Here is an 18924-nt window from a genome sequence, read left to right as displayed (position 1 = left end):
CAAAGTTGTTTGCTTTTACCCTGTTACAAACTGCTCTCCTGGTTCAGTTTATGTTACTCTGCATCAGCTCCTAAAAGTCTTCCAAGGTTTCTCTGAAACCACTCCCTTCATAATTTCTTATTTCATAATAGTATTCCATCACATTTATATACAATAACTCGTTCAGTCATTCCCCAATTTATGGACATCCAACCCATTCTTTACAACTCCCCAAAGAGCCAATTTTTGTACATCCTTAGACTCAGGACTGATTCCTCTCCCCTTCCTCAAATTACCCTACTTCTAGTCCCTTCTCCTCATTACTTTTTATTTTCCTGTTGAATGAAATGTTATTATACCCAACTATCTGTGTATTCTTCCCTCCTTTCACCAGTTTAGGAAAGTGAATTACTCCTTTTTACTTCCTCCTTGTCCCTATAAGGCTTCTCCTTAGGTACCCTGATTATGCAAGATAATTTTCCCTAACCTTTTTACCTCCCCCAACACTCAATTGTGCTTCTCTTCATCTCTCTTTTGATTCTTCTCTTAAGATCAGCAGGCTATAACAGAAACTCTCCTTGGTAGGAGACAGGCTTTATCCAATTAGCATCCTTCTGTGACACCTGATAATGATAGGACTCAGAAGGGATATGTGTATCCTCTCCCTATATTAGAATATAAGCAGTTTATCCTTTTTTTCCTCCAATTATCACTGATCATGTTTACTGTTTTATTTTTCTCAACTGTTATGTTTGAATTTCAAAGTTGCTGTACAGTTGTGGGCTATATAAATCAGGAATGCTTAGAAGTCCCCTATTTCATTAAATGTGCATTTTTCCTCATGTAGTATTATTTTCAGTTTTGCTAGGTAGATTATTGTTGGCTGAAAACCTATATACCCTTTGCTTTCTGTAATATTGTATTCCAAGCTCTCTGCTTCTTTATAATATAGCAATGGCTACTAAATTGCATGTGATCCCAACTGTGGCTCTTTCGAACTTCAATTCTTTCTTTCTAGATGCTTGTGGTATTTTTTCTTAGACCTAGAAGCTTTGGATTTGGACTATAATGTTCTTCAGAATTTTTATTTGTGGGTTTCTCCCAAGGAGTGACTGGAGAATTCTATTTCCACTCTGTCCTCTGGTTCTGAGATATCCAGGCAGTTTTAAGATTTCCTGAAATATGATGTTTAGGCTTTTGGGAGGGGGGATTAGGAAGGAGGGCCACAATTTTCAGTAAGTCCAGTGACTTAAGTTTTTTCTCCTTAATCTGTTTTCCAAGTCAGCTATTTTTCCTATTAGATATCTTCCTTTTTTAAAATTAAAAAAAAATTTTAGGTCTTTTAATTTTGCTTTAAGATTTCTCATTATCTCATGGAATTATTGTCTTCTACTTGGACCATGCTAATTTTCAGGGAGATAATTATTAATTATTTCTTCCATAATTTTTTTTGGTTCTATTTTTTTTCAAATAGTGCTCTCATTTTATTGACAAAAACATTTTCAAACTTTTTTTTAAAACTCTTTTTTCATCTTTCCAAGAATTCCAATTGAATGTCCAACCATGGTTCTCTTTGAGGCTTTGCTTGTAGAAGTTTGGAAGTAATTCTCCACTTCTGGTTTTTTGTTTTGAGCATACCTTTCACCATAATAGCTCTTAGTGGTGGGATTCTTTTTTGTTTACTCCATTCTTCCAGCCTACTTCCTACTTCTGTCTTGATGTTAGGGCTGGGAACTGGGCACTTCTGGAAGGAAGATCTGGATTGTTCCTGTTGTTCCTGGTATTTGAGTGTTATATTGTTCTAGGTTCTCAGGGACAGCTCAGGCTTGGAATCTGCAAGCTTTCAGTGCTTCCAAGGGGTCTGATCCAAGGCAAAGTCTGATGCCTGCCCCTACAGCCTCTACAAGTTCCTGATCAGGGTTTGGATCTGAACAATAGTAGATTGCAGCTCAGTCAGCTGGAATATTTTTTCTAGTACAGAGTGAAAGAAGCAAGGTTCTCCCTTGGTCCGGGATTCCTGCTATTTACTCCTTTAGACTGGGCTAGAAGGGGAAAGTGAGACCCAAGTCTCCTCTTGGGATCTGAACTCTATAATTGCTGCGTTGCTTCTAAATTCCTTCTCTTCTGTAGTTAGATCACCTGGGGTCTGTAACCACTCTTTACCTGCAGAATGACACCACTGAGTACAAGTCTTCTCCTCAGTGAGCCCTAGAACTGTTACCAAGATCTAGGTAGTGAGTGACAAAGTTGCAAGTTGGCACCTGTTCCTGTATCCTGCATGAGGTCCTGGTGCACAGCCTCTCCCGAGCTGGAAGTGTTTTGTACTCAAAATATTTTGACAAGGGCCATCTCCAGTGTCCAGCTACCTCTTTGTCTCCCTATGCCGATCTGGCTTGGAAAAATGACTGTGACTTTTTCTTGGACTTTTCCATCAAGGTTCAGTTTTCTGGGGGCAGCTAGGTGGTGCAGTGGATCAAGCACCGGCCCTGGATTCAGGAGGACCTGAGTTCGAATCTGGCCTCAGACACTTGACACTTCCTAGCTGTGTGACCCTGGGCAAGTCACTTAAACCTCATTGCTCCACCAAAAAAAACAAAAAAACGAACAAAAAAAAGATTCAGTTTTCTGTGTTTTCTAGATCTGCCTGGAGGAGTTGGGGGCTGGAAAGTGAGCTCATTTAACTTCTTTTTACTCTACAACTATACTCATACAAATGAAGTTGACTACAACAGAACTGCTCTTATGTCAAACCAAACGATGAAGAAAACATTTTTTTTTATCATCTGTTCATTGGTCTAGGTAAATATGGAATCCTATCAATACCCACATCACCCTCAACAACAGTTGCTAACACTACCTGGTAAACATTCAAACAATGCTGAGTGGAAAGGATAGAAATTTTGTACGTGGCAAATAACGGAAATTCATTATTTACTAGATACTGAGTTCTTCCTGGGATCCAAGTACCTGAAAGAACAGACCAACAGTAAAACATATACAACATACATTAAACAAAATATGATGCTTTTAGTTAGCTACTAAATAAAAGAAAAGAAGCTGTTAGCACTACTTTAAGATTTAGCACTTGGGCATGAAATCTGTCATTAGAGAAACATCTTATTTTAGATTTATCATGTGTTTTTTTTAATAAAAAACAACTGTATTTCTAGGACATGTGACTTTTTTATTGCACTGACCTTACTTCCCTAAGTATGCTTAAAGGGTAGCTATTTAGTACTAGAGAAAATTTTGCTTCAAAGCACTTAGGAGTAAAAATAGTATATACCAGCAAGAGCTAATTATGCTGAGGAGTGGGACCTTTTCTAGGTCTTTTTTTATTAAAGTATATTCATACCACTAAATATTTCAGTACTCCACTCACATTATCAATTCCATTCCTCTTACAACAAAGAAGGTGATTACTCCTAAACATAATCTTCCACGTGCTAATAGCAAACACACAAAACATCTTTATACTAGAGACCTTTCACAGAAACTGTGGGTAAAGTGTTTTATAAACATTAAAGCATTATATTAATACAAGCCATTCATCATAGTCATAGCATCAGATTATATTGTTATATTTCTAGGAGATATAGAACATAATAATCTCCAAAGAATGGAATTGACCATCATACAGAGAGAAATGGAGAAGCACATTATGGGTTTAAACAGGCTGCAACAGACTACAAATGAAGAACTTCAAAGAACAGGAGTAAAGGATATCCCCAGGAAAATCTCCTTTCCTTAGCCTCCCTTGCAGGTTCATCAGCTATGTTTATCATGCCCCTTACTTGTAAGGGTAACACGAGACTCTGTCCTAGAACCCTTCTCTTCCCCCCTATACACTATTAGTTGACCTCATCAGTTCTCACGAGTTCAGTTTTCATCTCTATGCACCTGATTCCCAGATTTATATTTCCAGCCATTGTTCTCCTAAGTGCACATCTCCAATGCCTACTAGACACTGCAAATTGAATGCCCCATAATGATTTCAAAATCAACATGTCTACAACAGAACCAATTACCTTTACCCCCAGAACTATCCTTCTTTCAAATTTCTCCTTTTCTATTATGTTACCCAGAATCCTTCAGTTTGTCCAGGTCTGTATCTTTGGTGTCATCCTTGACCCCTCACTCCACATACCCAATCTTGTCACTTTTATCTCCATAATATCTTCATCCCTTTCTCCACACCCAGTCACTATTATAGTTCAAGCCCTCAAACCTCCTCTCAACTACTGCAATACACTTATATCTTCCACATCGCGGGGGTTAGGGGTGCAGCACCCCTGCAATCTGGAAAATCTGTGTAAAATGTTTGGACCTCCCTTCCCACCAGAGGATAAGTCTGAACTATTATGATATTAAAAGATAAAATATGTTGATATTAAACGATACTATACATATTTGATGCATTTATGCGTTTCTAAACTTCTTCTGTCTTGTCTGGGGCTTCCACTAAACTCCCCCAAAATTCCCATTTAATTTCTTATACCAACCAGTGATATATCAAAACCATGATGGGGAAAGTCTCAATGTAAAAGGGATAACTGTAGTTCTCTAACTGACTTCCCTTCCTCAAATCTCTCTCATTCTCCAAAAAGCTGCCAAAGTGATGTTCTTAAAACATAGATCTCATTATTACACTCTCATGCTCTAATAACTCTCTATTGACTCTAAGCTCAAATATAAATTCATCAGCTTGTCATTTAAAGCCCTTCACAACCTATGCCCAACTTACCTTTCCAGCTTTATTACACATTACTCACTTTTTGAGACCCCCCCCTACCCGCCCCAAGGAAAGTGACCAGAAGCTCTGCAGCATAGGGTTATGAATGACTTACAGGGACCCAATCTTGGTTATCAGCAAGAGGCTTCAGCAACTCAGACATTAATAAGAAGCTGGAGCAAGGACCCTATTTGCTAACCAATGAAGAAAACACCTAGAAGCAGGAGACACAGGCTAGTGGGGGATATTTCAGCCAATGAATTTATCCTAACAGAAGAGTTCTCTGCTACATACTTAGTGCTAGTAATCTATAAAGTCAATGAAGATTCACAGAGGAAGAAAGGGAATTCATCAAATGGCTCATGGGTCTCTTTTCTCTGCACTCCCCCTGCCCCTTAAAGATACAGTACTCGAAGGTTCCCTATCAATTTATAAGCTATTTAGCACTTTGCTGAAAATGACTCTGGTTCAGTCCTTGTCTAATAATGGTGCTTACCCCTCCAACCTCACTCTATGTCTCGAAAGAAAAGACACTTACAGCTTCTCTTTTTTTAAGTTGATAGTAGAACTTACATCAAACTAGAATATGGTACTGGGGCAAACTTCACAAAACAGAACTAGGATAAGTAACATGAAGATAACCCCCAAATTAACTTAAGACAAACTCAGCTAAGGGGGCTTGAGGGAAACAAAGACCTTAGAACACAACAAGGTGTCCCAGAAGGCCTCACCTGGGGAACAGTAGCCAGAGGGAGAAAACAGAAGCCATCTACTAGCTTCCTATTTTAAAAAATTAATCTTGCTATTCAGTGCTAAATTCAACTGTTTCTATACTGCTGAAGGAAAAATTGTCAGCACTTTAAGAACATCAGACACCATGCCCTAGTTAAGAGTTAGCTGGTTTTCCTCTGCTGATTAATTTAATATAATACAATAAGTTTTTATTAATAAACTAAATGATGCATCCACACTCATGAAAAAACAATCCATTAAAATATTTTCTTATTTTAACAAAAGTTGTGTCATTAAAACTATTCACTCCTCTCAATAAAAACCCTACTAAATGTGAAGGATATAGGCAATATAACTGTTAAATACCTAGTTAATGATTGTATTGTACTAATTTTAAGTTTATAACACAGTACTTTTTGTACTGTGCCTACTTTCTGGTACAACGAAGTACTCTGAATAATCTGATATGTATACTACATTTATGCCAGAAAGCACTATATATGTCAGATATGGGCAGAAATTTAGCTTAAACTACATCATATTCCTCAAATTCAAAATAGAGACATGACCTGAATAGTAAAAATTATACCATTAAAAATTAGAAGAAAAATATTATATATCTTTCAATGCTATGAGTAGGAGATTAATTCTTTTTGGGGGGGGGCAGGGCAATGAGGGTTAAGTGACTTGCCCAGGGTCACACAGTGTCAAATGTGTGAGGCTGGATTTGAACTCAGGTCCTCCTGAATCCAAGGCCAGTGGGTAAGAGATTAATTCTTTTTGGGGGGGGGGGGGGCAATGGGGGTTAAGTGACTTGCCCAGGGTCACACAGCTAGTAAGTGTCAAGTGTCTGAGGCCTGATTTGAACTCAGGTACTCCTGAATTCAGGGCCTGTGCTATAGTATAGTATAGATAACTATGCCACCTAGCTGCCCCCAAGAGATGAATTCTTAACCAAATAAGGAATACAGGCAATTAAAAAAAATAGACAATTTTGATAACATCAAATTGAAAGGTTTTTGCACAAACAAAATTAACACATCTGTTATAAGAAGGGAAATGGTCAACTAGATCTTTTTATCAAATATTACCAATGTGATGAAATAATGGGATTTAGCAGACCCACCTGAAGATTAATCTATACTGATTGAATCAAGTGAGAGTGATTGACTGCTGATTAAGCCTACTTCAAGTTAATTGGATTGCAATCACACCTGGCTATCCCTTAAGAAGGTATTGTTCTCAGAAGCTAGACTGTGAACTCAACTTGAGAACACCTTCAAAACCAATGAATTTGGATGATGCCAACCAATCAGCTTGGAGCAGTGTGTAAGGGCCACCTCTGTTCCAGACCTATAAAAAGCTTCCACAATCAGCTTGCTGGAGAGTTCCTGATTAAAGCAGGCTCGTGGAGGAGGAGGACTTCAGGAAGAACCCAACCAGGCTGGAACTCCAGGCTAGGTAGGACTTTTTTTTTTCTGAACTCCTTGTGAATGCCTCTTTGCTTTAATAAATGTTTAATGCCCAAAGACTGGTGCTGAAGCTTCTAATTTAAGGCGACCACAATTTAGATTTTAAACATCACACCAATAAGTGTTTGGATTTCAAGATATATAGATATCAGAAACATATGACACCAAAAATGATTCCCAAATAGACAAGTGGTCAGAGGATATAAACAACTGTCAAAAGAACAACTGCAAGCTATTAACAACAAACAAGGGAATGCTCCAAATCACTAATAATGCACATCTGAAACACCCTGAATTTTTATCTCATATCCAGCATAAAGTAGCGAAAATGACAAAGGACAGAAATAGTCAATGTTGGAAGGGATATGACAGGCTCACTAATGTATTGTTGATGAAACTGAGTTAGCACAACTTTTCTGGAAAACAATTTTAAATTACACAAATAACATGACTAAAATGTCCATACCCTTTGACCTAAACATTCCACTGCTATATCTCAAGGAGGTCACTGACAAAAAGAAAGGACCAATATAAACCAAAATAGTTACAGTAACACTTTGTACAGTAGTAAAGAATTGGAAACAAAGTAAATGTCCATCAACTGGGAAATGGCTGATAAAATTGTGGTACAAGAATGGAATGGAATATTATCACATAAGAAAAGACAAACATGAAAAACACAGGGGAAAAATAGAAAGTCTTAGACAAAGCAAAGTATGCAGGTTGAGGAAAACAACAAACATATCAAATGACAAAGTAAATGGAAAGAACCACAAAACAATTGAATATGAATGCTGAAAATTAGTAAAAGTAAGCGTGGCTCCAAAAAAGGGACACCTCCCCCAAATCATGTGCAGGGGTGAGGAGTCCACAGGTATGAAGCCCTAAATATGTCATATTTGGGAGATATATCTTTAAGCTTTATTTTTTCTCTTCTTTTTCATTAAAAAAATTTTTATAAAGAATGGCTCGGGGCCAGCTAAGTGGCACAGTGGATAAAGCACCAGCCCTGGATTCAGGAGGACCTGAGTTCAAATCCGGCCTCAGACACTTGACACTTAGCTGTGTAACCCTGGGCAAGTCACTTAACCCTCATTGCCCCACCAAAAAAAAAAAAAAAGAAAAGAAAAAAAGAATGGCTCTCTGATAGGAAGTAAGAAGAATACCAAGGGGAAATCAAGACAATGTAAAATCAACAATTAGACTATTTTTTAATGCTATTATAATATTTGAGAGTATTTGGAGTAGTACTTTATTATCTTAAATTATTTTATGACATCTTAGTCATAGTTATAATTTATCTGGTGCCAAGTGAGAAATGAAAATATAATACTCATCCTTTGGGAAAATAAAATTCATTTTTACAACAGTCCTCATCTTCTTCCCTTAACTGTTTCTCTTAACCTAAAACACAAATGTAGAGCATGGAATTGTATCAACATGTTATATTCTGTTTACAGACATCTAGATTCCATAACTTAAATGCAAATATAAACATCTTAAAATAAGAAATCCAAACTTGCACAAACAAGAATAGAATAAAAATTATTATGCATTGCAGAAAGGAAAAATGATACTTTGGAAGGGGAAACATTCAAAAGGAACAGAATAGGATAAATGGGTCATTGGCAGAGGAGCAATTTGCCAAAAACAAAACAAAAATAAAAACCCCAAGAACATAAAACAAAATCATATCATAGATTAAAATAAATTGTAAAACTGATGAAAAAAGCTTTACACTCAAAAGAGAAAAGAAGAAAGAAAGCTGCCTGTATAGATTTGCCAAGTCTAATGCCTAAAAGTAGAAAGTTCAATAAAGAACAGGCTAGTGCTTCATGGGAAATGATATGAAAGAAAACTAGGAATAGAACTTATGATATTAGAGGACACTACAAAAATACCCAATGCAGGGGGCAGCTGGGTAACTCAGTGGATAAAGCACCGGCCCTGGATTCAGGAGGACCAGAGTTCAAAATCAGGCCTCAGACACTTGACACGCACTAGCTGTGTGACCCTGGGCAAGTCACTCAACCCTCATTGCCCTGCCCCCCCCCCAAAAAACCCAATGGACAGATAACAAAAAAGGTCAACAAGGCAAAATTGGCCTCATAGGTATTGCTGTGACTTGGTGGGATGAAGTCATGATTGGTATCATAACTAATATAAAGTAATGGAAGAGCACATTCATTCAAAAGGATGCAAAAAGATTTTTTTAAATGGGTGACAGAGGAACATTTTATATGAAAAAAAAGACTATATAAGGAAATCTAGGAACCTGAGGAGCAACACATGTGGAGATTACTGGGATCAACATCAGAAGCAGGGTTGTATGAAAGATCATGTAGAGAAAAGGAGGAATTAGACGTACATAAAAAAAAAGTCACAAGGGCAACTAGGTGGCGCAGTGGATAGAGCACCGCCCCTGGATTCAGGAGGATGTGAGTTCAAATCTGGCCTCAGACACTTAACACTTACTAACTATGTGACTCTGGGCAAGTCACTTAACCCCTGTTGCCCCGCCAAAAAAAAAAAAACAAAAAACCCAAAAACAAAAACTAAAAAGCTATTTTGGAGGTAAGAAAAATCAAAGAAAAGATGGGATTACAACTCAGGAAGGTATGGAATGATGATACTTGCATCACGGTGAGAAGGCTGAAATACTTAAAACTTATTTTGCTTCTTTTTTTTTCCCTAAGGAGAATGCCTGGGGAAAACGTTTCACAGGGAGTAGAAATCCAAGATAAGGGAGAAAACACTAACTTCTCAATAGCTAGATGCAATATTGTAAAGGCCTGGCCCTCAGGGGGTGTGTTCTCTGAACTCTGACCTCAGCAAGTTCTGCTCATGAACTACCCTCAGGTCCAGTGAACCAATGGATTTAGGTGATGCTGGCCAATTAGCTTGGAGCAGTATGTAGGGACTGCCTGTCATCCGGACCAGCAGAAAGCTTCCGCTCACAGGGGCATAGGAACTTCCTTTTTGGCCTGAGATTCTCAGGTGGCGGCGCTTTTTTCTCTCTCCTCCTCTATCTTAGCTAAGCTTTCCTAACTTTCTGAGCCATGTGCTATCTTACTCTTTACTAATATCTAATATACTTTAATAAATGCTTAACTGGTGCTAAACCTTCTAATTTATAAGTAGCAATCTATTAAAAACCCCAGCTAATTTTCCTCAAACTTGTTACAGAAATAAGGTGACCACATTTTAAATGCCACATTGGCTAATGTTGTAAAAACCAAAATCAATACAAAGCTAGAAGAAAATGAAACAGACATTTAAAATTCCAACTAAAATTCCATCATGACCTGTTAAAACAAGTCGAGACATGGAAAATGGATCTAGAGAAAAGGACGTCAATATTATAACAATTTCATATAAAAATTTAACCAATATAAATCAACTGTCATAAGATCAAGAATTCACACACTTTCTTTTCTTTTTAACTCATTCAGCATACTCCTGACCTATTTGCAAAGTGAATGGATAGAGCAGCCAAAAACATCACCATTTAGAATATGAACTTCTTTATAAAATCTTCTCAGGAAGGAGGGTTGAAAAATATAAGTGGCCTTATAAAAGGACTTTGACAAACAGTGGAAAGAGACAATTCTACTGCATGGAGACAGCTTGGTATGAGACCCAACTAAAACAAAAGGCATCCCAAGGGTGTTCAATGATGAAATAGGAACAACAACAGAAACAGAACCAGCCCAAACCTTCCCTCTTAAAGTGTAGCAGAGCCTAGATCTAATATCAAGTCTGAAATCAGGAAGCAGGCTAGAAAGATGGGTAAACAAAAAAAGAACCTAGCTATTTTTTATGGTGGTAGGGATGCTTAAGACACAAATTCAGAGGAAAAGAACATCTCCAAAACATCCCCAAGCAAAGCCTCAGAGGAAAAAGCTTGAGCACACACTCAATTGGAATCCCTAGAAGAAATAAAGCAAGAATTTTTTTAAAGAATTAAAGAGGTTTTTACAAATGAAATGAGAACACTCAAAGGAAAAAAATGGAAATTATATCTAAGAAAGAAAGATAACTAAGGAAAAGGAATTAACAGGTCTGACAGGCCAGAACAAGAAATAAAAAAGCTTTCCCAAGCAGTTACACTCCCTGAAAATCAGAATGGAACAAATAGAAGCCAATGACTACATAAGACAACAAGAAAAATCAAAACAAAGTCAAAAGACTAAAAAAATATTAGCAAGTGGTAGGGATCTAATAGCAAAAACAAATAGCCTGTAAACACATCAAGGAGAAAAAAAATTTAAGAATCACTGGACAATCAGAACATCATGACCAACCCCCCCCCAAAAAAAAACCCTAGACATCATATTTCTAGATCTTATAAGAAATGTACAAATCTCTTAGAACCAGGAGAAAAAGTGGAAAAAGAATCTTCCAGTCACTCCCTAGGAGAAACCCACAAAGTAAAATTCCCAGAAATATTACAACCCAAATCCAGAGCTTCCAAGTCACCCAAAAATAAATAAAAAATAAAAAATACTACAAACATCCAGAAAAAAAAAGAATTCAAGTACCAAAGAGATATAGTCAGGAACATACACAATTTAGCAGCCACCACTATAAAGGAATAAAGAGAGTCTGAAATACAATATTACAGAAGACAAAGGATATATAGGATTACAGCCAAGAATAACTTACCCAGCAAAACTGAATATAATACTACATGAGGAAAAACGAACATAATACGCATGTCCATTCTGAGTCCTATTATTTATCAGGTGTCTTGGAAGGATGGTTTTTTCTTTTGTGTGTGTGCGTGCATGTGCAGATACTCTCTGAAAAAGGAATTTAATTTGGTTAAATAAAATCTCTCCAATGATCTCCATGAACAGTCTCTTCAAAACAGACATGAAAATACATTTCCCTAAGTTATCTTTTTATAACTCTTCCATTGAGATATTTTAGTTTAGTTTCTTTTCCAAACCTGTTATTTCTTTTGCATGGAAGAGGATTATCTCTCTTTGCTTTTCAGATTACAGTCATTCTCTTGTTTGTGCCATAACCGAAGGATGCTAATTAGATAAAGACCTGTCTACTATCAAAGAGTGGGTCTGTTATGTCCTGATGATCTTAAGAACAGAAAGAGAGGGGCAGCTAGGTGGCACATTGGATAGAGCATCAGCCCTGAACTCAGTTCAAATCCGGCCTCAAACACTTAACACTTACTAGCTGTGTGACCCTGGGCAAGTTACTTAACCCCAATTGCCTCACTAAAAAAAAAAAAGAATGGAAAGAGAGGGGGAAAAGAATTAAAGGGGGCAGGGGTGGGGAGGGGAGGTTGGGTGTGAGGGACAAGGGTAGGGGAAATTATTTCACATAATTAGAGTGCACAAGTAGACATCTATACAAACAAGGAAGAGTGGATGGGGGAGCAGCTGACACTTCAACTTCATTCTCAAATGAGCTGGTTAAAGAATGGAATACATACATATGCACACACACAAAATTTAGGTATAGATATGCATTTCATTCAACCGGGAAAAGGGAGAAGAAGGGATTAGATGGAGGGTAAATTAAGGGAGTGGTCAGTCTTAGACAAAACAAAGTCTATGGAGATACAAAAATATTTATAGATCTGTTTGAGGTGACAAGAATGAGAATGGGGGGTAGTCAAAAACTGGATAATGGATAAACAAGTTGTGGTAGATAAATGTGATGGAACACTATTGTGTTGCAAGAAATGAAGAAAGATGATTTCAGAGAAACTTGGGAAAACCTCTATGATCAGATGTCACCCAATTAACTCTCTATATATTAAATTCGGCCCCTACAGGCTGTCCTATCCTCATATCCAATCTGCTGCCACGGTCTGGCCATTTTCTCTTCTGACATTGCTACCACTCTAGTGAGAGCCTGCATCACCTCATACCTAGATTACTGCAATAATCTGCTGGTGTGTCTGCCTGCCTCAAGTCCCTCCTCACTCCAATCCCCCTGTTGTTCAACCACTAAAGTGATTCCCTTAAAGTTCAGGTACAACCACATGTACCCTCTACTCAATCAACTCCAGTGGCTCCCTATGGCTTCCACACTGCCTCTTCCATAAGCTTAAATTCTAGCTTTGATACTTAAAGGAGGAATGGGGGTGGGGGTGGGGGTGGGGTATAAGCATTAATATACTGTCTACGTACCAGGTACTTTACAACTATTAGCTCATTTCCCACAACAACTCTGGGAGGTAGATACTGTTACTATCTCCATTTTACAGTTGAGGCTAGAAAATAAATGTCTGAGGTCAGATTTGAGTTTCAGGTCTCCCTAACTCTATCCAGGTCCAGTGCTCTGACCATTGCACCACTGAACTCTCTCTCTAGTCTAAGATGAGCTTGTGATCCTAGACAAGGTGACTTAACTTCTATGGACTTCAGTAGCCTCATCTGTAAAATGCAAATAATACCAAATATCTAAAACTATGAGGAAATTGAAAAGGTCACCTAGCCCTAGCTTTCACTTACAGAAAAAGGACTTCTATTACCTACCTCTCAATACTGCTGCTGTGAGAAAAGCAGGTTGGAAACTTTGACACTAAATAAGTTTAAGCCATTATTTACTGTTATAGTTGTTGTCATCATTGTTGTTGAAACAAAAATGCCTTGTAAATTCCACCTCCGTGATCTCCCTCAAATCTCTTTTCTGTCTCTACTACTACCACCTTTCTTCGAACCCTCAAGACCTCTCAGATGATGGTAAGAACTTCCTAACAAGTAGAGCCACTAAATCAATGTTCCTTCTAAACAGATCTGATCACTTCACTCCCCCAGCTCAAAACTCTTCAAAGGCTCCCTCAAGTCCCAACTCCTTTACTAGTTCTATTAAGTAGATTAGGGAGCTAAATGGATGAATTAGCAAAACCTATTTAGAAACTGCAGCTGCCCAATGTTTAAACTGTGGGGATTATTATGGCAGCACCAAATAAACTAACAGTATTTAAGAGAAGCAAGCTTCCTATTAGTGCTCATTCCAGTTTCCTTCAATTTTAGGTTAACATAGACTATATTCAATGAAAATTTATCTTATGTTATTGCCTAAAAATAAATATTTCTGCATTTAACTAATGAGTTTCCTTTTAAATTATAAAGCACATATTATGTTATTTAGGTACCATGTTTTAGTTCAGGTCTTAGGACGACAAGTACCTAGCCAGTTCAAATTGTCTGTTGTTTAAAGATACCTTTAAATTAAGAGTATTTGAGGGGGCAACTAGGTGGCACAGTGGATAAAGCACCAGCCCTGGATTCAGGACCTGAGTTCAAATCCAGCCTCAGACACTTGACACTAGCTGTGTGACCTTGGGCAAGTCACTTAACCTTCATTGCCCCACCAAAAAAAAAGTATTTGAGCACTTCTACCATATTTTATCTTCTTCTTCTTTTTTTTTTTTTCAGGGCAATGAGGGTTAAGTGATTTGCCCAGGGTCACATAGCTCTGCCATATTTTAAATGGCACACTTCTTGTTTGAAACAAGTTCACTGAATTGAAGGAAACCTTTAAATAGTGCCTACCTTATACTGTCTACTCTTTCCAGTCATAATTATCTAATTTCTTTTGAGACCTAAGCCAGATATGGTCAGAATATATCACATTTATAGACTTTTTCTCTGCCACAAGCTACTTTGAAAAGAATAAAAAGGGGCAGCTAGGTGGCACAGTGGTTAGAGCACTGGCCCTGGATTCAGGAGGACCTGAGTTCAAATCCAGCCTCAGACACTTGACACTTATTAGCTGTGTGACCCTGGGCAAGTCACTTAACCTCAATTGCCTCACCAAAATAAAAAAAAAAGGAATAAAAAAGTAATGGCCTAGTTAGGTGATCTTTATTTACCTGAAGTTAGAGTTTGCCTACTTCTAGCCAGAAAAGACAAAAAGTAAAAGTTGTTTCTTAGAACAGCACTGGTTTGAGAGGTGGAAATACCTATTCTAACTATTTCATTTTAGAGATGAAAAAACTGAGTCTCAGGGCAAGTGATAAGATTACAGAGGTAGGTAGTATGAAGCAACCCAGAGATTAAAAACCAAGTATTGTACAAATTAACTTCCCCAAGCCTGTTTATTCAATTGTAAATTAGAGGAGTAAAGGGGAAGGGGGGGTGGACTAAATTACGTCAAAGGTCCCTCCCAAATCTGTATCTCTGATGCTGATTACAAATCTAGGGCAATTTTGACTAAACTACACTGCTAGGAATTGTCAAAATCTTGCTCAAACTCACTCAGGATCTACAACTTCCCATGACAAAATTCTTATCGTTTAAACAGAAGAACTGATGTGTGACCTATACAATTAAAGCATAAATTTTTAAAGAACATAAGTTTTAAAGAATTATATTGGTAGTAAGTACATAAGAGCTGAAAAGAGCCCCTTTGGGGATCATCTAATCTGTTCTACTTCAGGGGTGCAGTATAATATAATTTATTAGCCAATTCTCTGTAAATCTTTAATCCTAAACTAGATTCCACCTGTCATCTCTCATACTTCGTGTTTTCAATGTGATGATCTAGAAATGAAAAAAAATATTAGCACAAAATACTTTTGACAATCCAAAAAAGAAATCCCAAACCACTAAAATAAGAAAGTTCTAGATTACCCACCCATGCCATTGTCCCTTAAATAGTACAGATGATAGAGATTTGGCTATATTTTCATCATCTTGATGTTCAGTTTATTAAAATCAATATAATATGGGTAAGGGTGGATAGGTGGTGTGTAATGGATAGAGCACTGGGCCTGAAGTCAGGAAGACCTGAGTTCAAATCCAGCCTCAGACAGCTGTTGATCCTGGGTAAATCATTTAAGCCTGTGTGCCTCTTTTTCCTCATCTGTATAATGACCTGAAGAAGAAAATGTAAAACCACTGGAGTATCTGCCAAGGAAAACCCAACATGGGATTGCAATGAGTCGAACATGGATGACAAGGACAGTATATATTTCTGGACAGTTAAGAGGGTTGTTACCCAGAGGACAATCTGCACAAGATCCTATAAAGCTCGTTACTATTGCATTATTTTAGCATTCTATGCTACAATTTTTTTAACATTACATACAAAGCTCAAGGGCTGGGGATAAACACATAAACTTTAGAAATGACTAAAAGAAAAAAGGAATGACTAACATGAAATCAAAAGCCTCCTCGAATTCCACCCAATAAATTATTCCCAGAATAAACACATGGAACATGCATTTAATCCGGATACATTATTCCCTTGAAGTTTATTAAAAGAAAATGCCACAAATGAGAAATAAGGTGAACTCAAAGAGATCATACTCAAAGGGATGTATATACAAAGCATACACAATGAGACAACAGCCAGACGAGTACTTGGAAAAGTTAGTCATTGTACAAAGGAATGTACATTGTATGCTGGCCCCAGTAAACATATTTGTATACATTCTATATTGCAGCAACAGAGGGTGAGCTCTTGAGGAGCTAAAAACGGTGTCCAATATGTTTTTTACAGTAGCTACACCTGAGACAAGAAAGATGATTACAAAGGTTCTTATTAATTTCGTTGGGGGCGGATAAAGAGACTGCCTCCGTAACTGGCAACTATCTACACTGCCTTCCACAAGTGGAAGCAAAGCTGGTTTCAAACGCAGTTACAAAATACACTCTGGGTGCAAGTCAGTTACCCTATGCCCTTCACACCTGGGATCTTGTCCTAGTGCAAAGTGGCCAAAATGAGGTGATGCAAAAGCCGGTGATGCTGCCGCCCTCAATGCAGTGGCCAAATCCAGAAACAGCTGCTGGGCAGACCCAGAGCCAACTCTTGTGGCACTGAGGCAACTGGTCAATGACAGCTACTAGGACGGTTTGGGTCCCCACACATACAAACAGCAACACCCTCAGGGCACGGGGCACGTCTGTCGTTGCACTGCGTGAGCCTCTGAAACTACCTGTCCTAGTGTGTGACCAGCCCTGGATGTGGCCGTGCAATGAATGCCCTTCAAGCTAACAGTACACACTGGCACTCACGCCTGCATACATTCATTCATTCCCCGGGCTGCCTGGTCAGGGGCCGACCTCGAGCAGCGTCCTGGCCCGCTCGCCCCCGCCGCCCACCCCTGGCTCACCTGATCTTGTAGTTGGGCAAGGTGTGCTTGCGCTTGAGGACCTTCTTGAGCTGGTTGACGATGATGGAGGTGAGCTGCGGCATGGGGTGCCCCTCGAACTGGGAACGCACCTCTAAGTCCATCACCGGGTCCTCCACGAACGAGAAGGCCCAGTGGGTGAAGGGCAAGCGGGTGAAGACCAGCCGCAGTCTCCCGGCCATGCGGGACAGCTTGACGAACAGGTAGGCGGACTTGCCGAAGACCAGGTCCACGTCGATGGCCAGGTGGAAGCCGCCGTTGTACTCCACGTCCAGCTCGAAGACGAGCTCCTCCGGGCTGGCTTCCGGGGGCTCGTCCGCGCCGTCGGCAGCCTCCGAGTCTCCGGAGAAGGAGGGCACCACCGGCTGGAGGAGGCGGACCGTCTTGATTTGGGGCATGGCGTGGCCCAGGGACACTTCCCGCAGGCCCAGGCCCTCCAGCAGCCTGCCGGCCGTCTTGCTCTGCAGCAGCTCCTCGAACTCCACCCGGATCTTCTTGGTGATCCAGCGCCGGGCCAGGGCCGTGTCCCGCAGCTCCCGAAACAGGAACAGGATGATCGCGTTGAGGAAGTAGCAGGTCTCCACGGAGCGTGGCACCACCGAGTAGCGCCTGCCGCCGCCGCTGCCCTCCGGGGGCTTCGACAACCGGCTCGAGCCGCCGCCATAGAGGTACTCGCGGAGGAGAAGGCCCGGCACCGGGGTGGCGTACTGGACCCCCCAGTCGGGGGCGGACGGTGCTTCCAGCTGCACGGGCCTCCGATGATAGAGCAGCAGGAACTGGGCGAGGAGCGTGAGGAAGGAGCCAACGAGGGCCGACACCGCGATGATCACAAGCAGCTCCATCCCGCCGCCGCCGCCGCCGTCGCCGCCGCAGCCGCCGAGGCACCTGCTCCTGCTCCGGCCCGGACCCGGACACCGCCGCCTTCTTCACGCCGCCGCCGCCCCCGCTGCCTCCATCTTGTGGACATCGGGCGGTGTGGTGGGGTCGGGGTCGGGGCGATCGATTCCCCCGGCCTCGTCCTTAGGCCTGGGCCCCGGTGGTCGAGCCCTGGCCGCGGCCGGAGTCTCCCTTCGGACTCCCCCGGCTGGTGTTGGGGGGGTGGCCCTGGCGGGGGCGGAGGGAGGGAGGGGAGGGGGAGGGAGCGGGACCGGTTGCCTCCCTCCCGCCCGCGCTCATTGGATGAGCGGCACGTTGCGTCGGCTGCCCCGAAGAACGGGCTCGTTCCCCCGGCGTCGCTAGGGACCCGCCCCCTTTCCGCGCGTGCGCGCAGGATGAACACCTTCCTCACCTCCGGGAGGTCGCATTCCCCTCGTGCCGCACCGCCTTCTTCTCCTCCTTCCTCCCGCCCCTGGTTCTTTCCCTCCTCTCCGCAGAGGGAGCGCCGGATGCCAGCTGCCTGCCCTCGGTGGAGTAGGTCTTGAGAGAAGCAGTCAAATTAGAAGGACCCAATAGAAGTGGTTCAGCGCGTTATTAAAAAATACATAAAATCTTCCCTCCTCCCCCCACCTTTAGCTTGGCGGGGGTCCCTGGCTCCTCTGGGAGCTGAATTGGGTCTCTTTTCTCTTGGCCCCGCAGGGCCCCAAAGGTCCTGTGCAAACCAGATGCATTTTCAGAAACTTTCCAACAACCCGAGGGAAAAGTGGAGACCAAATTAAATAAAATAACCAAATATTTAGAAAAGGCTTTTCAAAAACAAAAACAAAACCAAAACCCAGGTGGTCTAGGGAAGAGCCCTGATTCTGAAGTCGGATGCCCTAGGTTCCCATCCCAGCCAGGCTGCTCAGGACCTGCCTAGGTTGACCTTGGGTAAATTCATTTCTCTCTGGGTCTCGCGTTCCTCATCCATATACCAGGAGAGGTTGATCCAATCTCTCAAAAGTGCTTTCTAACTGAACTCT

General features: G+C 40.7%; 1 protein-coding gene across 2 annotated transcripts in view; it reads right to left on the bottom strand.

Annotated features, from left to right (window-relative positions):
- PDZD8 (PDZ domain containing 8) overlaps positions 1-18116 on the bottom strand; it is a 119170-nt gene extending 101054 nt beyond the window's left edge. Inside the window, exon 1 of one of the 2 annotated variants that reach the window (XM_043981952.1) lies at positions 17009-18116. In XM_043981952.1, the coding sequence (XP_043837887.1) occupies positions 17009-17868 (860 nt within the window). In that variant the 5' untranslated portion in view covers positions 17869-18116. The remainder of the gene's footprint in view (positions 1-17008) is intronic. The other variant, XM_043981951.1, reaches the window with a different exon arrangement.
- Between the last annotated feature and the right edge of the window lie 808 nt (positions 18117-18924).

The sequence above is a fragment of the Dromiciops gliroides genome, chromosome 2, assembly GCF_019393635.1.
Source record: "Dromiciops gliroides isolate mDroGli1 chromosome 2, mDroGli1.pri, whole genome shotgun sequence".
Taxonomy (NCBI): domain Eukaryota; kingdom Metazoa; phylum Chordata; class Mammalia; order Microbiotheria; family Microbiotheriidae; genus Dromiciops; species Dromiciops gliroides.
Note: the sequence above shows the minus strand (reverse complement) of the source record. Positions and strands in the feature narration are given on the sequence as shown.